The sequence below is a fragment of the Vanacampus margaritifer genome, chromosome 6, assembly GCF_051991255.1.
Source record: "Vanacampus margaritifer isolate UIUO_Vmar chromosome 6, RoL_Vmar_1.0, whole genome shotgun sequence".
NCBI classification, from domain to species: Eukaryota; Metazoa; Chordata; class Actinopteri; order Syngnathiformes; family Syngnathidae; genus Vanacampus; species Vanacampus margaritifer.
The window spans coordinates 25,322,325-25,344,057 of NC_135437.1; the positions used below are offsets into that span (position 1 = coordinate 25,322,325).

Below are 21,733 nucleotides of genomic sequence, written 5' to 3' on the forward strand. Positions count from 1 at the left end.
TGGTCTGATGGATAAGCCACACCTTTGTATTAGCCGCAGGGTTGAATGTAAGTGAAAAAAGTAGCGGTTTATAGTCCAGATATTACTGTATATACTGTAATTAATCTATTGTGACAAAGAAGCATGTCCACCTGTTATATGTAAAAGAACTCCATTAATTACTAATTTAAACGGTAAATAGATAAATGAGATACAAATTTAGCCTTATATGGCAATATATTTGTAATAACCTTTATTTAAAATGTCTTCATTTTGCCTCATTTGAAAATGACTGGGTTTACGGTCGTTATTAAACAAAATGATTAATTTCACTATTCAAAGTGGAGTTAATTCAGACTGAATTTGGTGTAACATGTACAGCAAGCTATGATCCCAGCCAACCTTTTATTTCCTAATGTAGACAGTCTGGCAGAACTTTGACAACCTTGAATACCTGTGTGACCGAACTCAACAAGATCCCCATTAAGACGTGCCTGGTTTTTGCGATAGTCCTGCTGGGAGTGTCGCAGCACTCTGTAGCAGAGTCTCAGCATATACTTAAAGTGAGAATAGCGCTGGTCTCCCAAATCTTCCAACTTCAACATGGGGTCCGGGTCCGTGAATGGAGCCTTGAGGATGCCAAAGATCTGGAGGGACAAACACTCGGATGAATCAACTTAACATCTACTCCATCTTGCCCGTAATGTTGAAGATATCATACCACCTGATCATATTTAACTATACTGATATACCTGACTTGCCGTATTCACGCCTTACTGTAAATAATCATGCAATTGCAATTCTGGTTTGGAACTAGCTGCATTTTAATGGTCGTGTTATGTGCCAGTACCTCTCAGAGAGAGTCTCTCCTATCTAAGAAGAAAGAAAAAAACTTTATGGATCTGGAGAATACCATATTTTTCTTTTTTAGCTGTTTAAACTCTGAACTGTCCTTTGGAGAATTTTAAATTAAGTGACTTTAACCTGTTACTACTGTAAATCAGCCTTAGAAAAATACTTAAAGGGGAAGTCAACCACCATTTTTTTTTGTGACATTAATATGTTCTATGCAGCTCAACTAGTCTAAATGTGGTATTCCGGTTAATATTGTGTTAGTGGAATATGAGTTAAGCAGCAAAATCTAGCAGTTTTTATCCATCTCAGGGGGCGGCCATTTTGCCACTTGCTGTTGACTAAAGAGCAACATTCATGTTGCTTAGGTCTCTCTCAGCTAACAACCAATCACAGCTCAGCTTCAAAAAACATGTGAGCTGTCATTGGTTGTTGCCTGAGCCATGAGCAACATTGATGTCATCTTCACTCGACAGCAAGTGGCAAAATGGCCACCTCCTTAGATGGATAATAACATCTGGATTTTGCTTCATAACTCATATTTAACAAATGTAATATTAATCAGAATGTCATGTTTAGACTAGTGAGGTCACATATAACATTATTGTCATTAATGTTTAAGTCTGACTCCTACTCCCACCACTGCAAACTACAACATGACAATTCGCTTTTGAAATGCTCTGTGTGTCTGTATGCTTGTGTTTATGCGTGTATGAGCATGTGAGAGAAATTATTACTATAGATATGCGCTGACCTGAGCAAGGATATTCTGTTCTCTCATCAGTTTCTGCCTCTCTCGGTTGGGTGTAGAAGTGACAACGGACAGGACCTCCTGCCCATTGTTTGGAACCACACATACAAAGAAAACCAGGTCTTCCAGCAGCTTAGTCACAAACCTGCAAACAATGTTAGGGTACAAAAACATGAAATCTTGAACTCATAAAACATAACTTGGTGACCTTAGTTAAACTTTACCTTCGCTCATTCTGAGCAATGTTTCCATATTGAAGCTTCCTCACGGTGGCCTCAAGGACTTTGCTGGCATCGTTGGCATAATCCAAGTCTCTGACTTCCGATAGGGGAACGGATACAATAGCAAAAGCTTCCTTATCCTCTTTAGTGGAACAGGTGCCAATCTATTGCGTCAAACACAGGAAATGGCCAAGTCATTTATCTGAGGTCAGTTCGCAGAGTAATGTGAGCATAGAGATAAAAACCTTGAGCATAACAGGACGCTCCTCCTCTGCATCAATGGGCACGTTGGTGCTGGTTACCCATGTGTTGGTGCACAGGTGCCTCAGCCTCACGTAAGAGTTTCTGTGAAACATCTGATTAGGTGAAGTCTTAACATCGAACAAGGCTTGGCAAATTCAGAAAAATATTAGAGTTTCAATGGGAATTACAACGAAAAACCTGGTTGTACGTTAACGCCCAATTTACACCGACTGCGGAACGGATGCGGTGCGTTCGAGTCCGCGTGTCAATTCACACCAGCTGCAGTGTGTTGCGATGCGGAAGGGATGCGGGCACTGTGGAAGTTTGGGCCGGTGGGGTGCCTGGTAGGCCTGCCGTGCCCCCGTTCTGCTGCGTTGGGCTTGGGGCACGGGCCGTGTTGGGGTGGGGGACGCTCCGGGCTCCTGGGTTTGCTCTCCGGCCCTATGGGGCCCGGGGGGTTGTGCCTTGGCGCTGCCGCGGCCTGGGGGGTCCTGAGGAGTTGTGTTGCTCTGTCCTGGCCGGGGTCGAAAGCTCCCCTCTTTGGTGGAGGTTTTCATGCATGCCAGATCCACCACACCAACATCTACCAAAATTCAAACACAATCTGCTTCTTCTTCTGGTCTGGCTGATGTCTGTGGATCTCACTCTGCTTCCTTTCCTCAGTCTTTCCTTTGGTCTCTTGAGGTCTCCCTAATTTGTTGGAATTTAGATGTTTCTGGGGTTGGTGAAAGATTCTGGTTGGTAACCCGGTGGGTAGTAGGTAATGTCTGGTCAGTGCCGGATTTCACTTTTTCTTTTATTTGATCCTTCCTCGGGTCTCCTGACAACTTCACGACTCTAGCGGGATTCTGAAGTATTCGGTTTAGGTGAACGGTATGGGATTTTTAATAGGTTTTAGGTAAATTAATGAGCACACACACAAAAATAGAGAGCAATGATGATGACATGTCGAATCGGTAAGATTACCAAATGAACAATACTGAGCTCTCTCCAAAAACAAAAATGTCCAAAAGCATATCGATGTGACAACAGGTAAGTGTGGCTATTGTTTTACAAATAGGACTCTATATACACGGTTGTTATCGCGTGAACTCAACTCTCCAGCGTGAACCCTCGTGATCTTGTGGTCTGGCGGGAGCAGATTTCCGGACACGGACAGCTCACGCAACGCACGCGGTGTGAATTGCAGTCCGCTCTGCGGCCGTACGGAAAACGCACCATGGCCGTTCTGCAGTCAGTGTGTATTGGCCGTAACAGGTTCCTAATGGGCTTAGAAAACATCTTGCTGCATAATTATGATAGAATACCCATCATATACATATTATCCTATTACCAAGCACTGATCATTTCTACAATAGTGAGGCCACAATTTATTTATTTTTTTCAAATGACAATGTACTTATTGTATTAATATCAAATACAAATGCTCATATTTTCTTGTATATATTATTCCAAATTATTTTTGGTATTCCCATACATTCCTAAAATCGTCCAACTTCATCATTTCCAAAATTCCAGACTAAAACTTCTCATGGCAAGTTTACGTAACTTAATTTACAAGACATTTCCATACCTTAGCCTTGAGTTTTGGTCTCAAGTCCAAAAAGAATACTAGACAAAAGCAATGTTGGGTCTTTTAGTATTCAAATCATGTGTGCAAACTCACACTTCACAGTACGTTATAAAACGCCACCAGGTGGATGAAAAATTGCTACTATTTTGTCTGCTCATGTAAATTCCAAAGATGACTGACTGTAACCAAATATTTTGACTTGGTCTAGTGAGAGAAAAAACTCACCCAGGCAACCATGATCATTTAAAAGCCCCTCATATATTCAATGTACCACAATAAATAAATGAGTTGATTTCCCCTTCAGTGTTAGTCAGTTAGTTCTAAGATACTGCTTACCTGGGCACCAGACAGTCAGCCCGCTGCAGCGTGGTGGCATCCAGCTCAAAAAGGGAGGCTATGTCATTTCCATGTTTGACAGAAACCAACGTAAAAGCAATCTTGTCTGCTGCTTGATGCTTTCGCTTGCAATATACAGAGTCCGTCTCATTCTGCAGCAACAAACACAAACAGCCAGGGTACACAGATATGGATGTATATTCAATATTTACATTTTACCTACCTACTGAAAAACAGTAAACGTGATCATGTAGATCGATTGCACATGATTAAATTGAGTAAACTGACTTTTTCCTTCTCTTTTCCTCGAAAATAATAGAACAAATGTAGGGATGTCAAACTCATTTTTTTCACGCGCGTCATAGTTATGGTTTTCCTCGGGGGTTAACCCACAGAAATAAATGCATGCCTCATATTATTACTGGTAAATACAGAATAATGTATGGATAACTAGTTTTGAAATCAGCAGGCAGTTACATAAAAAAAACAAGATCAACCATTTTAAGTTATTTTAAAAGGGTGATCAGAAACAAACAAAAAAAGCTTGCTTATCTCAATGTTATTGTAAGTGAAGCCAATTTGAAATTTTATAAATTTTCGCAGGCCACATAAAATGAGGCGGAGGGTCGAAATCAGGCCCCCCGAGCCTTGACTTTGACACATTTGTAATCATGTGCAACGTGTGTTCAGATTAAGTACATTCAAAGGACCTTGTTTATATTTTACCCGTGAGATCACATAACCACTGACCAGAATGTTTTACTACTTCATCATAATGTGTTATACATTATTTATGGCAGTAACTTGTTGCTCGCTGAACTTTTCATTAAATACAAAAGCAGCATTCTGTCGTAAAAAAAAAAGGTTGGAAGTGTCGTATACTGCAGTATTAGCATGGTATAGATGAATGTGTTAATTCCACATACTACCCTTTGCATGTCAATGGGAAGCCGCCTAGATGTGCCTTCACACATCAGTTTCGATACCCCCCCCACACACACACACACACACACACTTCCTCCCAGTCCACTGGTGACTCACCGCAGCAGCTTAACAGACGAGCGGAGCGGAGCAGACAGCACGTCTTCTACCCTTCCCACCCATTTCACAGAGCACCCCCCCCCCCCACACACACACACTTTCTCTCCACACATACACACATACCCAGACGTTATGTAAGGAGCCCCCTGTGTGTCTGAAATTCAGCGTGGGCATAAGAAAGTGTGCGAGGGTGAGACAGTTTGTGTGTGCGCTCACTGCCTGAATACAAATGCGCAAGGTAGCTAGGGGCTTAAGAATCTAGATATAGAATAGGAGTAGGCATGCATGCGTGTGTGTGTGTGTGTGCGTGTATTTAGTAAGTTGTGAGTCTAAGAGAGCCTGCAAAATTGCATAACGAGACAGAGGGGGGGACCTGCAGTTAAGACAAACAACTCCTTCTCGTGACTCATTCGTTTTCAGTCCGACTCATCTTTTAGTGGAACATGATTGACAAAGTGGCCCGCTTCTTTATCTATAAATTAAAAACATTGTTAGATGATACTATGTGTTGGTGCAAGGATGAGATTAATGGTATGTCGTTTAGAAGCTCAACGTGATCATGAGACAAACTCACCTCTCCTATAGGCTCCAATGTTTTGACTTTGAATTCAGGGTTTTCCTGCAGGGAAAGAAAAACGAAAAGTGATTTCAAGGGAAGACGTTTCTCATCATAACTTGGTCAGTGCTAGCCATCGACCAATCAAAACTGCAGTGAAGACCTGACGCTGCCTGCGTCAAAGGAAACACTGCCACCTACAGCACAGTGTTGTCCTTCTCAAGAGAGGGCTCATTTACTTGTGTAAATGATCACAAAAGTTAATTAATTAATCAAAAAGACCAAAAAATGATCTTGTATTTATTTATCTCATGGTCTGTGAAATAATTATGGTAATTCCTTTGCTGTATTCTAAAAAAACACAAACATAAACATGTATTGGTGAAAATGGTTCACCTCAGCTGCGAGGTAATTGCCAGTGGCGAGGTGCTTGAAGCGAAACAAACTGTTCCACTGACCAGCCCCACCTCTGCAGGGGTCATACTGAACAACCTGGGCAGAAGGGGAGAAGGGGGCGGGTATAAAAACAAAGCAAAAAAAAAAAGAAAATACAGTGGAACCTCAGAGTTTGAACGTCTCAGAACTCGTACAATTCGGACTTGAACCCAAAAAAAATGTAAAAAATGCCTCGGAGTTTGAACTCATTTTCGGAGTTTGAACACCCAAGAAAAGCCGAACATACTTTGAAAACGGGTAAACGAGTGAAGCCGAGCAATGCCAAATGCTCACGTTGCGGTAGTTGAAACGATGCACTGCTCATTTCCAGTCAGATCGTGAATACTCCCGGAGGTGCTCCATACTCGCGAGTGCATTTGGATTTTTCCACGACAATTTTCTTCACCATGCGCCCAAAGAATGACAAGAGTACCATTGGCAGCAAAGAAAAACATACAATGCTACGAACGAACCACAGTGGAATTAGGAAGGAGATTATCGCGCCGTTGTAACTACCGTGACTACTTCTGAAAATACTGGCACGAGGACCTCCCTTAGCTGTTCAACAACGTGCCTGATGTTAAACAACGCACGCAAGGATCGCTTAGTCGTCCAACAATATGCTCAAGGTAAAATACACAAACTCAGCACTGAATTAAAGCTAGCCTTAACATAGCAGTTATTATCCACTGATGCCATCACACCACAACAGGTAAGGTATGGTATTTGTATTGTTTAAATATTGTACTGTACTGTAAATGTAAAAAAACGCAAATAGAAATTAAAATAGAAGTTTTCTGTTTTTGGAGCTTGGGAACGGATTAACTGCATTTACATTATTTCCTATGGGAAAAAATGTTTCGGAGGTTGAACAATTCGGACTTTGAACACTTCGCAGGAACTAATTATTTTCAAACTCCGAGGCACCACTGTAAACAGAATAGCCACCATCTTTAATCTGAAAAGACATTCTGAGAAATTAATGAACGACAAATTACAGGTTCTTGATCAAACTACAAAAGTATTTCACTTCCATTTAAAACTACTAGTTGATTGAATTAGAATAATACAGATTTGTGTCCATGAAAAAAAAAAGTGAATCATGTCATGTTTTACCTCAACTTCCCACAGTGCCTTGGAGCTGGTGGCCGAGGTAGCAGACTGTCGCAGTGTGGTACGGAGGAAGACATGCTGCTGTTTCTTGTAGTCGTCACAGGTCAGAAACTTCTCTTGCTCCGCGTGGAAAAGCCGAACCACATCCCCCTAGGAAAAGGCACACAAACACCCCAAAACATCAAACAAGCACTTTCACGAAAAGATACACACAAACGGCAAAAATCTAACAAACCCCTTTCAGGATGTCTTCCTTGTAGTCACTAAACTTCATGAACAATGTGACTTTCCAGCTCGTGTTGCAGCTGACGGCGTTGACCTGCAACATGAAGCAGGAGGGGAGCGGGTGAACAAGTTGAAACTTTCAAAGTCACTGTATTGGTGGTCCCACCTCTTTGCAGCCAGGGTTGTCTAGCAGCTCGATATTACTGGCGTGAAGAGGCTGCCCTGCGTTCACTGGCATCAGCACTACCTTGTCTCCAACCACCACCTTCAAATCAAGTTTGGGACATTTGTTTCTCAATGGGAAATTCCTTTTAAACATCCCAATGGAAATGAACCATGCAAAGGAACTGCAACCCCGCCAAATCCCATTTCGAGGCATTGTGCAAAAGAGGGTGAATTAAAGACATGCTCACTGCAATACAGGGTGACCAAAAAAAAAAAACGATAACTTTTTAACAATCCAATAAAATTAAGAGTTATAAATAAAAAATATTTTATTCATAGTAATTAAAACATGCTATTTAACTCTTTGACTGCCAGACGTTTTCAGAAAAGGGATGCCGTGGGTGCCAGCCGATTTAAGCATTTTGACTGATCTTTTGACTGATCTTTCAAGGTCCACAGAAAATTATGTGTTTGGACTATGGGAACACACATACTACCAAATGAAAGATTGGACTCTCATCTTTCATCAGAAAAAAAAGTTGTTTCTACCTTATTCCGTTTTTGAGTAATCAACAATAGAAAATGGTTAGTTTCACCTCTGTTTTGAAACAAACGTCTTTTAACGTCTTTGGCACTCCTCCATAGGATTTTACTAAACGTTATTTAACGTTTTTGGCAGTCAAAGAGTTAAGAAACAATGATGGAATTTTCTTTTCTTTCTTTTTTTTTTATTACGTCCTGTAGATGGCATCCACCTGTACGAATGCATTCTTGAAATCTGTTGAGAGTTGAGATTCCTTAATTGACCGCTGCAACATCTCAGCTGGGATAGCTGAGATTCCATCATTGTTTCTTAAATGGCATGTTTTAAGCTTTCAATTACTATGAATACAATATTTTTCTTCCATCACTTTTGGTGTTATTGGATAGTTAAAAAGTTCCCGATTTTTTTGTGTCACCCTGTAGTATGTCAGTGTGGACACATGTAGAAGTATGTGCAGCATACATATCACAGCTCATGCGCTCCAGGACTACACAATCAATCAATCAATCAATAAATAAATAAATTAATTAATTAATAAGATTTAATGAATAGCAAATCCTCTATTCACTGTATAAATAATCATACAATGTACGATACACCATGTATGAGATTAGTGCTGTCACTATCGAATATTTTTAGAATTGATTCATCTATTGATTATCCAATCAATTAATTTACTAATATGATATATTTTAATGTTGCATTTAAGTGCATTACAAATAGGGATGTAACGATATCCAAACATCACAATACGATATTATCACGATATGAAGGTCATGGTATGATAATTATCACAATATTGTGGGGAGGTTGGTGATATAAAAAAAAGGTCACAATATTGTAAAAAATTTTAAAAAAATAAATAAAAGAGCTCATGCTAAAAAAACAACAACACAATATTGTGCTTTAGTAAATAACAGCAAATCATATAAGCAACCATCTCTAAAAACACTTAATATTGTGCACACATTGAGTTCCTCCACATATTGACTCAATTCACAAGCAGATTACGTTCCCTTTCATCTGACCATTTGCGTGGATTTTAAACATAGAAGGGCCAAAACATGCCTTGTGAAAATTAAACTGCACAAAAAAAAACTAACCACCAGAGGGTGCTAGAAATGCACAAATGGAAAGCTACCTGACTTTGTAAACAGATGTAGTGCTTTTAAAATCGTGACATTTTTTAATATTGCGATATCACCATATTGCCGGGATCGTTGCATCCCTAACTACAAAAGCATTTTTTCCCTGATTATTCTTTATAACCAGAGAGTGGTGTTTACTTCGTCTTCGTATAGTGATTACTGATTAGGGTTTATGTTGTACTGTTACCGGTTTGGTCATGGTTTTCCAAAGTAAAACCAGATGTTTGCAAATGTCTTATTTTGATTAGATAATAAGTCTTCTTTCATGAAGGACTACAGAAATCAGGGGGAAATTACTGTTGATATGCTGAAATCTGAGAATTTGGACAATTTTAAATGTAAAAAAAAATGACTCCAAACGATTACTTGATTATTAAAATAATTGTCGACTAAATTGATAATTGATTACGTGCCGATTAATTTTGACAGCTCTATATGAGATTCAACACGGGAATAACATGAGATAGTAATATACAGCAGAATCCTTAAATCAGTAATTTATGATATCCTTATTCTTTTTTCCAGTGCATAATGTTACTGTCAAACTTTAACTAACACTATTTTCAGTTTAGTTTAAATGCAGTGTATATTAGAAACTTACAGCAGGAGTGTACTATGATTTGCAAATCAATCCATTTTCACTATTTCCAAGGCTGCACTTCAATATTTACAACAAAGTGAAGCATAACTAGTGGCATTCGGACTAGAGAAGGGGGAAAGCCTGTCTAACCATGCTTGCTAATCTGAGCCACTAATGAACAATGGTCATGCACAATCAAGGGCAATACCTTGAACCATAGGATGCTAAAGCCAGAGAAGAGGGACAAAATCAGAAGAGTTACTGGAATGGGACAAACAATGAAGAAGATTGCAGGAGCTTCCATTTTGCCGCGTTGCCATTGTCTGTCCAAATGACGAGTGCAAGCAGATGATGGGCTATACCTACATTGTCTCCTTCACTGCGCAGCTTCCAGAAAGGCTGAATGTAGAACCAGGAGCCCTCGTTCCCAGCTGGATCCAGAGAAACTCGCATGGCATTTTTTTCCAGCAAGGCAGGGAGACGCTTGTTCACTGTCAAGTACTTGTTACTCTTGATGTGCAGGAGCTGAGAGCAGAGAAATGGGCACGTTCACAGGCTGATTGTATAATAGCGGATTTTACGGCATGGAAAAACAGCTAAAGCACAACCTGCCTTATAAATCAAAGCAGTTTAATTACATACGGGATGAATGGCTATTATACATTATCGCAACCATGGTGACAAGAACCTGATAAACAGAATAAAGAAAACCCGGCTCTGGAGTGACCCGACACCAAGTGTTTGCAGACGGGCAGTACCTGGACAACATTGCTGTATTTCACAACTTCTCCAAGGAGCTTCTTATTTTCCGACTCGTTCTGCTTCTGCTCAAGCTCTGCTGCATGCTGGGAAGCGAACACAACTTACAGCCAATTGTTATAAAGGGATGCATATAAGATACGATGAGTGAATTTTAACCTGTAACTTCTTGAATAAGTCTGCCTGTGTGTTGTTGTTCCCTTGTTTTCCTTGTTTAGCCTTCCAGAATTGCTTCTGGGCAGAGTACCTGTTCATGGGACACACCTTGAAGAGGCAATCTGCAGCAAAGCAAATGAACAAAGCAGTTAGGCATGAGTCACACTCTCATTATGGCAAAAGTCTACTTTAGTTGGAGGTCATGTTTATTTGCCAAGCGGAGGCCAGCAGAGGCAGTTAAACACAACACAGCACACATAAAACGCACTCTGTGAGGCATGTGGTTAGCCTCAACTGTGTTTATTTGCGCGTGTGAGCAATTCCACATACCTCGGAACTTTTTGGGAGGGTTTGCCAAGTCTCCTGCATCAGGCTGGACTACACACCTGTCATCGACAAGACTGCGGAAAAAGAGCAACGGAAGTGTCATCAACATCTTTGCATGTTACTGCTGTCCTTGGAGCTGATGTTGCACACTAGCCATGATGGAGTGTGAATAGTGTTGACATATTTTTGCCCTCTGTTATCAAGTGTGTACATAGTTCTTGGCCTTCTTGGTCGGGATGAAGCCATTGAAGGCTAATTTAAGTGAGCACCAGTGGGATTTTGCCACAAGAGGAAACTGTGCAGTGTTGATAAGAAACAATGTTTTAACATGAACATTTCCATGGTTCAACATAAATACACAGACTGAATAATAGTAGATAGTGCCGCATTAATCAAATACACACATGAGCTGTATTCATTTTAAATGGGGAATTCATTTAAACATGTTTGATTAACACTATATTATTATTATTATTTTTAGAGGGCGGGGGCACTTTATAAAAAAACTCGTAAATTTGTGAGTTTATAAAGTGGCAAATTTGTGAGAAAAAAAAAATCTAAAACTTACGAGAAATACACGTAGCGTACTACTCGACTGTTTGTGCCAATACTTTTCGGTCAGGTTTCCAATCAAGGAGCTTTAGCACAGATTAACCACATCATGTTAAGCATTCGCTCTTTGAACCGTTGTGAACGGCCACTGGCCAGCGACAAAGACGCTTCGCTTTGCAAAGGTCCACACCCGGACGATCAAGCATTTAAGTTAATTTGTTAAAATTTATATTTACTTGTACATTTATGTTTCCAGAATTATTATTTACACGTTCATACATTTTGGCATTTTTTTGTACAAGTATCTAAGTTAATGTGTCGAATCTGCCGCTCTCCGTCATTCACTAGCATTAACCTAAATGCTAGCATCTGATTGGTTAGTGTTAGTCAGCTGATAAGGGATCAGGAAATGTTGTTGCTCTGGCTGCGATGAATGACGAGTAAAGTTTTAATTTAAGAATGAATCCGTCTCCATCCTGCCTTTTTATTTTATAAACCGTATCCAATTAACCACCAACAAATCCTCACATGATTAGACTAGAGCTACGCTACGTGTATTTCTCGTAAGTTTCAGAGTTTTTTCTCGCAAATCAGCTTCTATATAAAGTGGCAAATTTGCAAGAAAAAACACGGAAATTTGCGAGTTTATAAAGTGGCAAATTTGTGAGTTTTTTTCTCTGAATATTGCCCCCGCCCTCTAAAAAAATATATTTATACGTGGCCCTAATACGCCGTCATAATAAATTATACTAAACTAAAGATTTTTTTTAAACATCCAGACAGTCTTGTGACGTTATCTTAGTACGCACTACGCATTAAAGGCAAAGTCAAGTAAAAAAAATAAATAAATCTTTACAATAGTATGCTGTATGCGACCGCACTAGTTTAATCACAGCATTCTGATTAATATTGCGTTTGGAAAATGAATTAATTAGAAAAATCCACCTTTTTTTTTATCCATCTCAGGGGGCGGCCATTTTGCCACTTGCTGTCGACTAAAAAATGACATCACAATGCCTAATGCTGCATTCGGGGAAAGTGGGAAATCTGACTTTTCCGACTTCAAAACAGGCTGCGTGTACAAAAACGCCCCCTTGAAGTCGGAATTCTCACTTGCCGTCGTTAAAAAAAAAAAAAAGTACCAGACTTCACCAACCGACTTCGATGTGATGTCACTCTACAATGGTGACCACTTTGGAAACACGTACCGTGAATAGTAAAAGACAATTTACTCGAGTATAATGAGGAATAAGCGGTTAAGTAAATGGATGGATTGATGGATAAAGTAAAACTAGATAGCTTTCTTCATTCATAAATATTCAACATAACTTAAGAAAAATAAAAATGGATTTGGTTATACATCACAATTCTCATCAAAAATTTTTGATGGAAATATTCAACAAAACTTAGGGATAGGGTTCACACTTAAAGCATGGAAGAATGTTATATTAATGGAACATTAGGCCTTAATATTTTATTTCAATGCTGTTCAAACATGAAACAGATTGCAACCTGTTTGTTAAGCACACGGTTATAAGCCTGAAGTTTCAGATAAATAAATACATTTTAATACAAATCTTACAGTGTACATGTACAAGTTTACTGATTAGTATTTTCTAAATTTGAGTCAAAAAACAACAACAACGCGATAATCAATTTATAGATTCAGATTGGGATTAATCGGTATTGAATCGAATCATGACCTATGAATTATGATAGGGATCAAATTGCCAGGTACTAGGCCAGTGGTGCCCAAGTCCGGCCCTCGAGAGCCCCCTATCCAGCACCGCATCGTCCAATCAGCTCGAAGTATTGTACTGTACAGAGAGCCCCGCCTTTCCCGAACAGGTCCGCCTAGTGAAGTACCAGATCGACAATGTGAAGAACTCCCTCGAGTGAGTCACAATTATCAATCTGGCTGGCGAGGTTAGCTACTGGCTGAATTTCTAGGTAAAAAGCATGTAATGCTGACATGCACAAGCAAATCCATTCTCCTCCCTCTCTTATTCATTCTATTGCACTTGATCACTGTCAATTCATAGGCGGACTACTATTTCCTAAAAAAAAGTCCTTATTAGTATCAGATCGAGACCAACAGTGAAAAGAGCCAACAGGTGGAATCGTGAAGTGCAAAACAGGTACACAGGAAAGTGCCAAATTGCAAATAAGTAACTCGAATCCACAGAGAGAGGAGCTGAAGTACAGAGGAGGAGCTTTGACGATCACACTCTCTGCGTGTCCGGTTTGCCCTGTAACTGAGTTAACCATGAACCACAGATAAAGCAACCAGGCTGGACACACAGGAGCTAATTATAGCCCCGGAGAGGGTGTTAAACATACTGAACCAACAAGATAGAAAAGGGAGAAATGAATAATATTCACAGTTGTGTCAAGGAAAAGGAAAGCAGGCAGGAGAAGCAACACTTTACATGTGGATTATTTTACACAACAAGCACTTGATTCTGCATGCTTTAACCTGTTGATTAAGCAGAGCAACAATGACATACTTAAAAGACTGTTAACATAAACTATGCAGCAAAAAAACAGAAATACTGGTCTGGATCCACTAAATTAAAACACCTTTGAGGTTGTTCAACACAGACCAAAACAATGCAACAAAAACAATTTGGAAAAGTATACATCAAAACTTGCACAAACCTTTAGCACTCAAATTGGGGTCAATCATGACATCACACCCATACAGGAGTTTGCAAATATCACCTAGCACTAACTCTGAATAGGGGTGTGCCAAAAAAAATTTGATTCTCATTTAGTACGATTCAAAATCGATTGTATTTAAATTATTTTATACTGTCTTGCCTTTGTCTGTCTGTGTGTGCCTTTATTTGGAGCGCTGTTCATGTTGTACTCGGTTTGGCCCCTGAGGGGCAGTGTGGTTCCACGCGGTCTAATGCACTGTTAATTTGTAGCCACATTAGAGAGTAGAAAGAGAAAGTCACGATCAAGTTATTCCAGCGTGGAGTCATTCTTTTGAGTGATAAAAGTGCCGTCAGTAGCGCGCTAATTAGCATTAGCGAGTCAGACTGGAGTAGATCATTACAATTCCTTGCACATCTATAGATTGAAGCAAAAATCATTGTCAATCAAATCATTTTGAATCAAAAATCTTTCTTAATCGAAAATCGATTCTGAATCGAATCGCAGACCCAAAAATCGGAATTGAATCGTGAGACATTCAAAGACTCCCACCCCTACCTCTGAACATATTTGCACAATTAAGCAGCAGTATCTATATAGTGTACATAGGGTCACTTGTGAAATTACTCTCAAAGAGTTTCTTCCACAAGGTTTAACTTTATTTTACACTCGTGACAGCTTAAAATAACACTAAATACTTTTTGAACCTTCAATTCATCTTTTCATAATTCTGCTGATGAAACATTGACTTACAGCTAGTTTAATGAAACCTTTGCAATGGCCTAAGGGGCTCTGTATCATTTTTACTGGCACTTAACTGAACTCTGCCACACACAAAAAAAAAACAACAAAAGCAGACTGCTTTACGACATACGTCTTTTTCCCAGTCGTTCCAGACGGAAGTAGAGTCAAACGGCCTATGTGCAATTACTATTATCATGGAGAAGCTGCAAATCATACCAAAAAAAACGAAGATTTTTGTCTGAGGCGACAATAATAATTATAAAACGCCTTTCACTCAAAGGATTTCACTTGCTGGTGTGAGGTGAAAGACAAAAGGGGATTTCCAACCAACGCCCCCTTTGCGGGGACTCGGCTCTTTTTAGTAGGTAGCTATGCTCAAAACAAAATGATCATGCTAATGTTAGCCATCGTAAAATTGCATGGTAGCAATAAATAGCCGTCAGCTTGATAGTTCGCCCTTCCACACTGACCTGACCTGCCACGCAACACTCGAAAGTTGTGTGCTTTTTTTGTTCACGAATGCTTGTGAATGAATCGCGGCAAGGGAGGGAGCTGGAGTACAGCGTTTGTGTGTGTACAGTCTACCCTCGCTATAATGCGGTTCGTTTTTCACGGCATCGCTTTTTCCGCGGGTTTTTAGTGAAATAGTGAAAATTGCACTACTTTTTTTATGAAGGTATGAACATTGAGAATGTTCAAACTAGAAAATGTAAATGCCTCGATGAGAAAATTGTATGAACTGTGTGGTGAGGGGTTTCAGAGCCTTAAAATATTTATGATAAATGCAAAACATAAAGCTCACTACTATTAAATTTGCTGCGGGTATTTTTGGGAACCTAATCCCAGCGGAATACGAGAGAACCCTCTTTACAATAAAGAAGGTAAGATCACAACCACCGTCTGCTGTTAACATACTTGAGAAACATAACAGTGCTGTATAAAGAAAACATAGAAAATAGCCACTGGAAACAATGTCATTCAGTCCAACTGCGGGCGCCTGGGACATCCGGATTTCACAATGATATGCGCTCGTCCTCATGGGAAACGTGGTTCTCATTCAAGGGAAAACAATAGCGCTTTTGTCCATTTGGTGCCGCTATAATCAACGAAAATTGAATCTTTAAGAGACAATGTACAGACGCTCCCCTACTTACGAACTTTCGAGTTACGAACAACGGTACATACGAACATTTCTGCGCGTACACTATGTCGAAAAATGTTCGGAAAGAAATGCTGTAAATTCGATTTTTTATTGCGCGTAGTGCTTCTTTCCGCCGCTAATACCGACGCTTGGCGCTGTGAGAGCTCATTGGAGGCTCAGCAACGTGGCGAGGAGGAGGAGGAAGAAACGCCGGTCCCCATGAAGCAGGAAATAACTTTTGAAGCCGATTCCAGCGACGACGAAGAATCTCTCATGATATAAAATCCTCCTCTTCCTCCTCCTCCATCATCTCCTTAAGCATCGAGTACATCTTCCAAAAGTAAGTTAAACTTCATTTTATTTATCTTATTACGTACATGTACATACTGTGTGTGTGTCTTTCGCTCTCTCTCTCTAACATACGTAGTACAGTACAGTACTGTACGTATTCTCTCCATTTTATTAAGAGTTTTTTTCAGTACAAACCAATGCAGGTTGCTTGTACAAGCCTTAAACATACTTATATAAACCTTCAATATACTTATATAGGCTTTAAACATAAATTATAATACAAAATATAGCACTGAAGCAACTTACGAACAAATTCACCTTACGAACGATCGTCCGGAACGTAACTCGTTCGTAAGGTGGGGAGCGTCTGTATAATTTTTTGTATCAATTTTAATAATATGCACACACACACACACACACAAAAAAAAAGATCCATCGCACTAATGTACATTTTTCTATATAATCGTAGGTTTAGAAACGGATAATTACTGTATATTACATAGGTCGCGCCGCACCTTACAAGGGGTTGACATGTTTCAACGCCATCTTTCTGCTTCCGAAGGAGGAAGTATTTGGCAAACGTAGTAATTGATGATAGGCTGGCTGGTCTATATGTCGCGCCGTAGTGCACATGCTTCAAAATGCACTCACTTCGAACTTAGGTTTCACACTGTCCTTTAATTATTATTATTATTTTTTTTTTTTAATGTAGGTACGCTGCTGTGAAACTCCATTGCCTGTGTCATTCAGTTTTGATCATGTTAAAACTGAGTATTGTAATGTTTTTATTAACAATGGTTAATTTTTTTTTTTTTTACACTTTTACAGCAGTTGATGTTAAACTGTCACTTGAAAAAAATGTCTGGACAATGACAGGTTTTTATTGTGATGGCAGTCTGACTCTGGAAAAGATTATTTTAATTTGTATTATCCACATTGGAAAATTGCTTCAAAATTCAAAGAAATCAGAGGTCGACCAGGGTCCCTGAATTGTGCTCAACTGTAGGTTTCGCCATATAAGCTATTTTCGGCACTTATAACAACACAGACTGACATTGCTCAAGGTGAAAAAGACTTGGAATGAATCTGGAGGGCCCTGGTGAACTTGTAATGACCTTAAAGTCTTCCGGCTTCTGCTTGTTTAGAATATAAAGGTGTGTAATTGGTGAAGAGATTTCATGTTAGCTTCTGCAAACAAAGGCACTACGCCCAGCGCAATGTAAAGTGTGCTCACAGGGGTTGGGGCTGTTTGCCTCAAGGTGCTCTCTTATTAGGTTAAAAGCTCTTGTTGACAATCAAACACATGAGTTGTTTTACTGCTGGTTACACAATCACAACATGGACACTTGTATTTACTGTCCCAGTTTGCTTCCCTGTGCATTTGCATCAACACAATTCAATTTTAGGAGCTTTTCTATGAAACTTCTTATTGAAGATTTGAATAGTTTTGTAGAGTTTCCCTTTTTTTATTTTTTAAGATCCAAATTAGAAATGTGGTTCCTCCTCAGAACCCAAATGATAAAGAACACTTGGAATCTAAAGAAGATGAAATGGCAAACAAATCTGCTTTTAAAAAAAACGGTGCCAAACCATAAAGATCAAGACTGAGAAGCAGAGGGTGGGGCAAAGTCATTCCCCACCCATTTGATCATGCTTGTTTTTGCAGGATTCAGATCCCACAAGGCACCCTGAAATGTTTTCAGTTCAGGGTCAGTTACGGTGCCTCAAAAACCCATCGCTGTTATCATATGTTTATTTATTCACACTACACATACAGATTCCATTGCACCAGAAAACCTCAGCCAGCAATTTGCAAACTTATCTGCTGGAGACACAAATTTATGAGATAATACATTGCAGGAGAAGTGCCTTTCACCCTTTTGTCTTTGCCTTTTGTTTTGCCATGAAACAACAACAACAAAATCCTTCCACTTTGATGTGCATCCAGAGTCCAGGCTACTGTAATTTGTAAAACCAGCATTTTTTTTTTCCTCTTGTGTTAACGGCATCTGGAAATCTGGAGCTGATGATCTACGACAGCACAGCTTGGACAAATGACGTTGTTGCAAGACAAGCTGCCACTTTGAAAACATTCAATATTAGGTTTGTTGGGAATGCATTTCAAAATATTTGATTTCCTCAGCAAGGTGAGCATTTTCTCAAAATATATTTAGCGTTTAGATTGGGTTGACCAACCCTGTTGACACTGGGAGCTACTTTTTGGGTACTGGTTAATGCAGAGAACTATAGTTTGATACACTACTCAAAAAGCTTTAATGGGGTTATTAATTGTGATAACATCTAATGATATTAGTATACCGTAAGTTAAGACACTAACAAAGTTAACGCTTTCCCACAATAATTACCCAACCTAGGAAACAGATAAAATAATCAACATGGATGATGGAACACTATTTTTATTGTAATTAATGCAAGAGTTTACATTTTCAAATGATCACTTCTGCATCTCTCCTCGGAAACCACAATGTCCCATCACTGGTGAGCTATTTTAAGAACAGGCCTGATGAGCTACTCATGTGGTCCTTGGGGTTACTTTAGCCTGCAGACACCATGGTGTAACCCCAGATTTAAGTTAGTCAGGTAATCAACAATAATAAAAAATTTAAGTATTAAGTATTCATGTTTATATTCTATCACAAGAGTTGGAATAAGTAGACCAAAACAACTGAGAACTGGCCAGCAGACTAAAGATGGGTGTCTTTTAATCTTACCGACAAATACTGAATTTCATATTATTCAAGATGGCGGTTGCCTACACAATGTTGATTTACAGAAGCTAAGGCAGAGCAACAAAAAGGTTGGCACGTGGTATATGGTCCAAAATAGTCCAATTTTTTTTTTTGTACTTTGAATGATGTATCTTTTTTCATCTATCTTCGCCAGCAACATATAGTGACATGCTACACAAATCCATTAGATGGCAGAAGGCACAATTGACCTGTGTCTACAGATTGTATTTAACTAAACACACATGGACTTAACATCAGTAATTTTTTGAGTAAATTTAGATAAGATTGTCATTTCATTATATGCCGTTCTGTCGTGTTTTTGTTTGGCAGGACGTGTACCGTGAAATTTGTCTTTGGGTAAATATGTGCCTTGACTAAAAAAAGTATTGGAAAACGAGTTATACTGGCACTGTTAAACAAAAATGTAAAAATACATCAACTTTGCATTATTTGGTAATACGTTCCTTTGTTTCCTTTTCTTTTCATTACGTTTTGTATTAGTGTATTTTTTCCCAGATAAGTGGTTGATAGCCAACTGTTTGCACCTAAAAATAGCACCGTAGTGTACAATAAATAAATAAACCAGATTTGAAAACGTCACGAGTACAGTGTCGTAAGTGTCCAGTCTCCATCCTGTATTGTTGAATTGACTGCTGATGATTACGCATGGTGTGATTAAAGTGGGGGATTTTGTGGCATGCGTGCAGCATGACATTTGTAAGCGCCACTTCCTCCTCAGTGGGCGAAAAGGGAAAAGAAAGTTGACGGTAATGGTTTGCACTTGTCTTCCTGCTTTGCATACCGGTTACATTTGCGTCAAGCATTGGACGGGGAACGGCTGTGCTGTCACATTTACATGTTTGTGTGATTTTAGTAGCAGAGCGAAAGAGACACGTGAAAGTACTGTAGTCCACATTGCGGAGTTTGAAAGAGAACGGTGGCAACGGTGAGGAGCGACGTACCCCAAAGTGCTGATGAAGCCGTTCACCGAGCCTTCCGCGCAGAGAGACACGATGTCTCCATTGTGAAGAAAGCTGGATCTGTGCTCTGACATTTTGGAGACGTGATGATCTGCTTCAAACTTGTCCTGCTTCCCCCATTGCCCACATACGTCTTTGCTTGAAGTAGCGATTGAATCCACGCGTTACAGCGCCCGTCCAGCTCATCAACCTTCCTTCCTCATGTTACCAGGAGGTGTACGTGTATTTCAAACGAACTTCTTCAAGAAGTGGCGTCTTCTGTCAGGCTTATTGAACTTCTTCCTGTATGTCAGAGTGGCAGAGATCTGCTTTTCACATCCACCTCGAGGGGGCGGAGACTGCTGCTGTCAGGCCTCCGAGCAAATTCCGCTCAGTCCTCCTTAACAACAGGCCTCAACCACAACACGCGTTGTTATGTTCCTCTTCGATTATTACACCGATAATGGATCATCAGCACACATGCACAGTATCTCACATAAGTGAGTATATATATATATCACTCACATTTATACATATATCTCACAAAAGGGAGCACATCCCTCACATTTGTGCATATATTTAATTATATCTTTTAAATTAATGGACAACACTGACAAAATGACACTTTGACAGTCAAAAATTGTCAGTGTACAGCTTATTAACATTTATTTTGAAGCTGCAACTCCTCATGTGTGGAACACCCTCCCAGACCACCTTAGAGGGTGGATTTAAAAAAATAAGAAATGACTTAAAACCTTCCTCTTCAGAAAGGCATTTCAACTTAGATTTTTATGATTGTTTTATTTTGTTTACAGTGTTTGTATTCGTTCTACTGTTTGCTGCTTTTAATACATTGCTTTTATTGTTGTGTTTTTATGTTGTAGGCTACCCACTGTAGCATTATTATTAGCAGTGTAAATGTATTGTTCCATCACAATAACTCCAGCCATTAATAGGTAACCCCCCCCCCTTGCAACAAAAGTGAGTACACCCCCAAGTGAAAATATCCAAATTGAGCACAGTTAGTCATTTTCCCTCCCCAGTATCATGTGACTCATTATTACAAGGTATCTAGTGTGAATAGGGGAGCATTGCTACAGAGGGTGGGCAGTCAGCCTGTCGGTGCTCAAACCACATGCAACACACTGCATCAAATTGGTCTGCATGGCTATCGTCCCAGAAGCAAGCCTCTTCTAAATATGATGCACACAAAAAAGACCGCAAACAGTTTGCTGAAGGCAAGCTGGTACCATGTCCTGTGGTCTGATGAGACCAATATAAACTTTTTGGTTTCAGATAGTGTCAAGCGTGTGTGGGGGGCTACCAGGTGAGGAGTACAAAAGCAAGTGTGTCGGGAGCATCAGGGTCTGGTAACTGCATGATAGCTGTCGGCATTGGGGAGCTACACTTTATTAAGGAAACCATAAATGACAACTTGTACTGTGGCATACTGTTGCCACCTGAGCCCCCTTTGCTCATAGCTTCCGGCACAGAGCTCTGCGGGCAACAACTGGCGCGGCGGGTCCGAGACCTTTCTCTGTGGATGGTACACCCGGGAGGCGGTAACTGTGGCAAACAGGCCTCCCCCGCCTGCCGTTCGGAGGCTAAGTTTGCACCAAGTACCCAACCACCGG

At 39.9% G+C, this 21,733-nt stretch overlaps 1 protein-coding gene across 4 annotated transcripts in view; it reads right to left on the bottom strand.

Moving 5' to 3' along the window:
• itpr2 (inositol 1,4,5-trisphosphate receptor, type 2) overlaps positions 1–20,433 on the bottom strand; it is a 72,295-nt gene extending 51,862 nt beyond the window's left edge. For 2 of the 4 annotated variants that reach the window (XM_077568113.1, XM_077568110.1), the window contains exons 1-15: positions 20,103–20,433; positions 11,008–11,078; positions 10,681–10,799; positions 10,521–10,607; positions 10,129–10,287; positions 7,492–7,590; positions 7,336–7,419; positions 7,104–7,250; positions 5,949–6,044; positions 5,571–5,615; positions 3,956–4,107; positions 2,049–2,148; positions 1,807–1,967; positions 1,586–1,727; positions 474–626 (exon numbers count right to left, since the gene is read on the bottom strand). In XM_077568113.1, the coding sequence (XP_077424239.1) occupies positions 474–626; positions 1,586–1,727; positions 1,807–1,967; positions 2,049–2,148; positions 3,956–4,107; positions 5,571–5,615; positions 5,949–6,044; positions 7,104–7,250; positions 7,336–7,419; positions 7,492–7,590; positions 10,129–10,287; positions 10,521–10,607; positions 10,681–10,799; positions 11,008–11,078; positions 20,103–20,194 (1,707 nt within the window). In that variant the 5' untranslated portion in view covers positions 20,195–20,433. Of the gene's footprint in view, positions 1–473; positions 627–1,585; positions 1,728–1,806; positions 1,968–2,048; positions 2,149–3,955; positions 4,108–5,570; positions 5,616–5,948; positions 6,045–7,103; positions 7,251–7,335; positions 7,420–7,491; positions 7,591–9,970; positions 9,987–10,128; positions 10,288–10,520; positions 10,608–10,680; positions 10,800–11,007; positions 11,079–20,102 lie in introns of those variants that run through there. The other 2 variants (XM_077568112.1, XM_077568114.1) reach the window with 2 other exon arrangements.
• Positions 20,434–21,733: the final 1,300 nt, after the last annotated feature.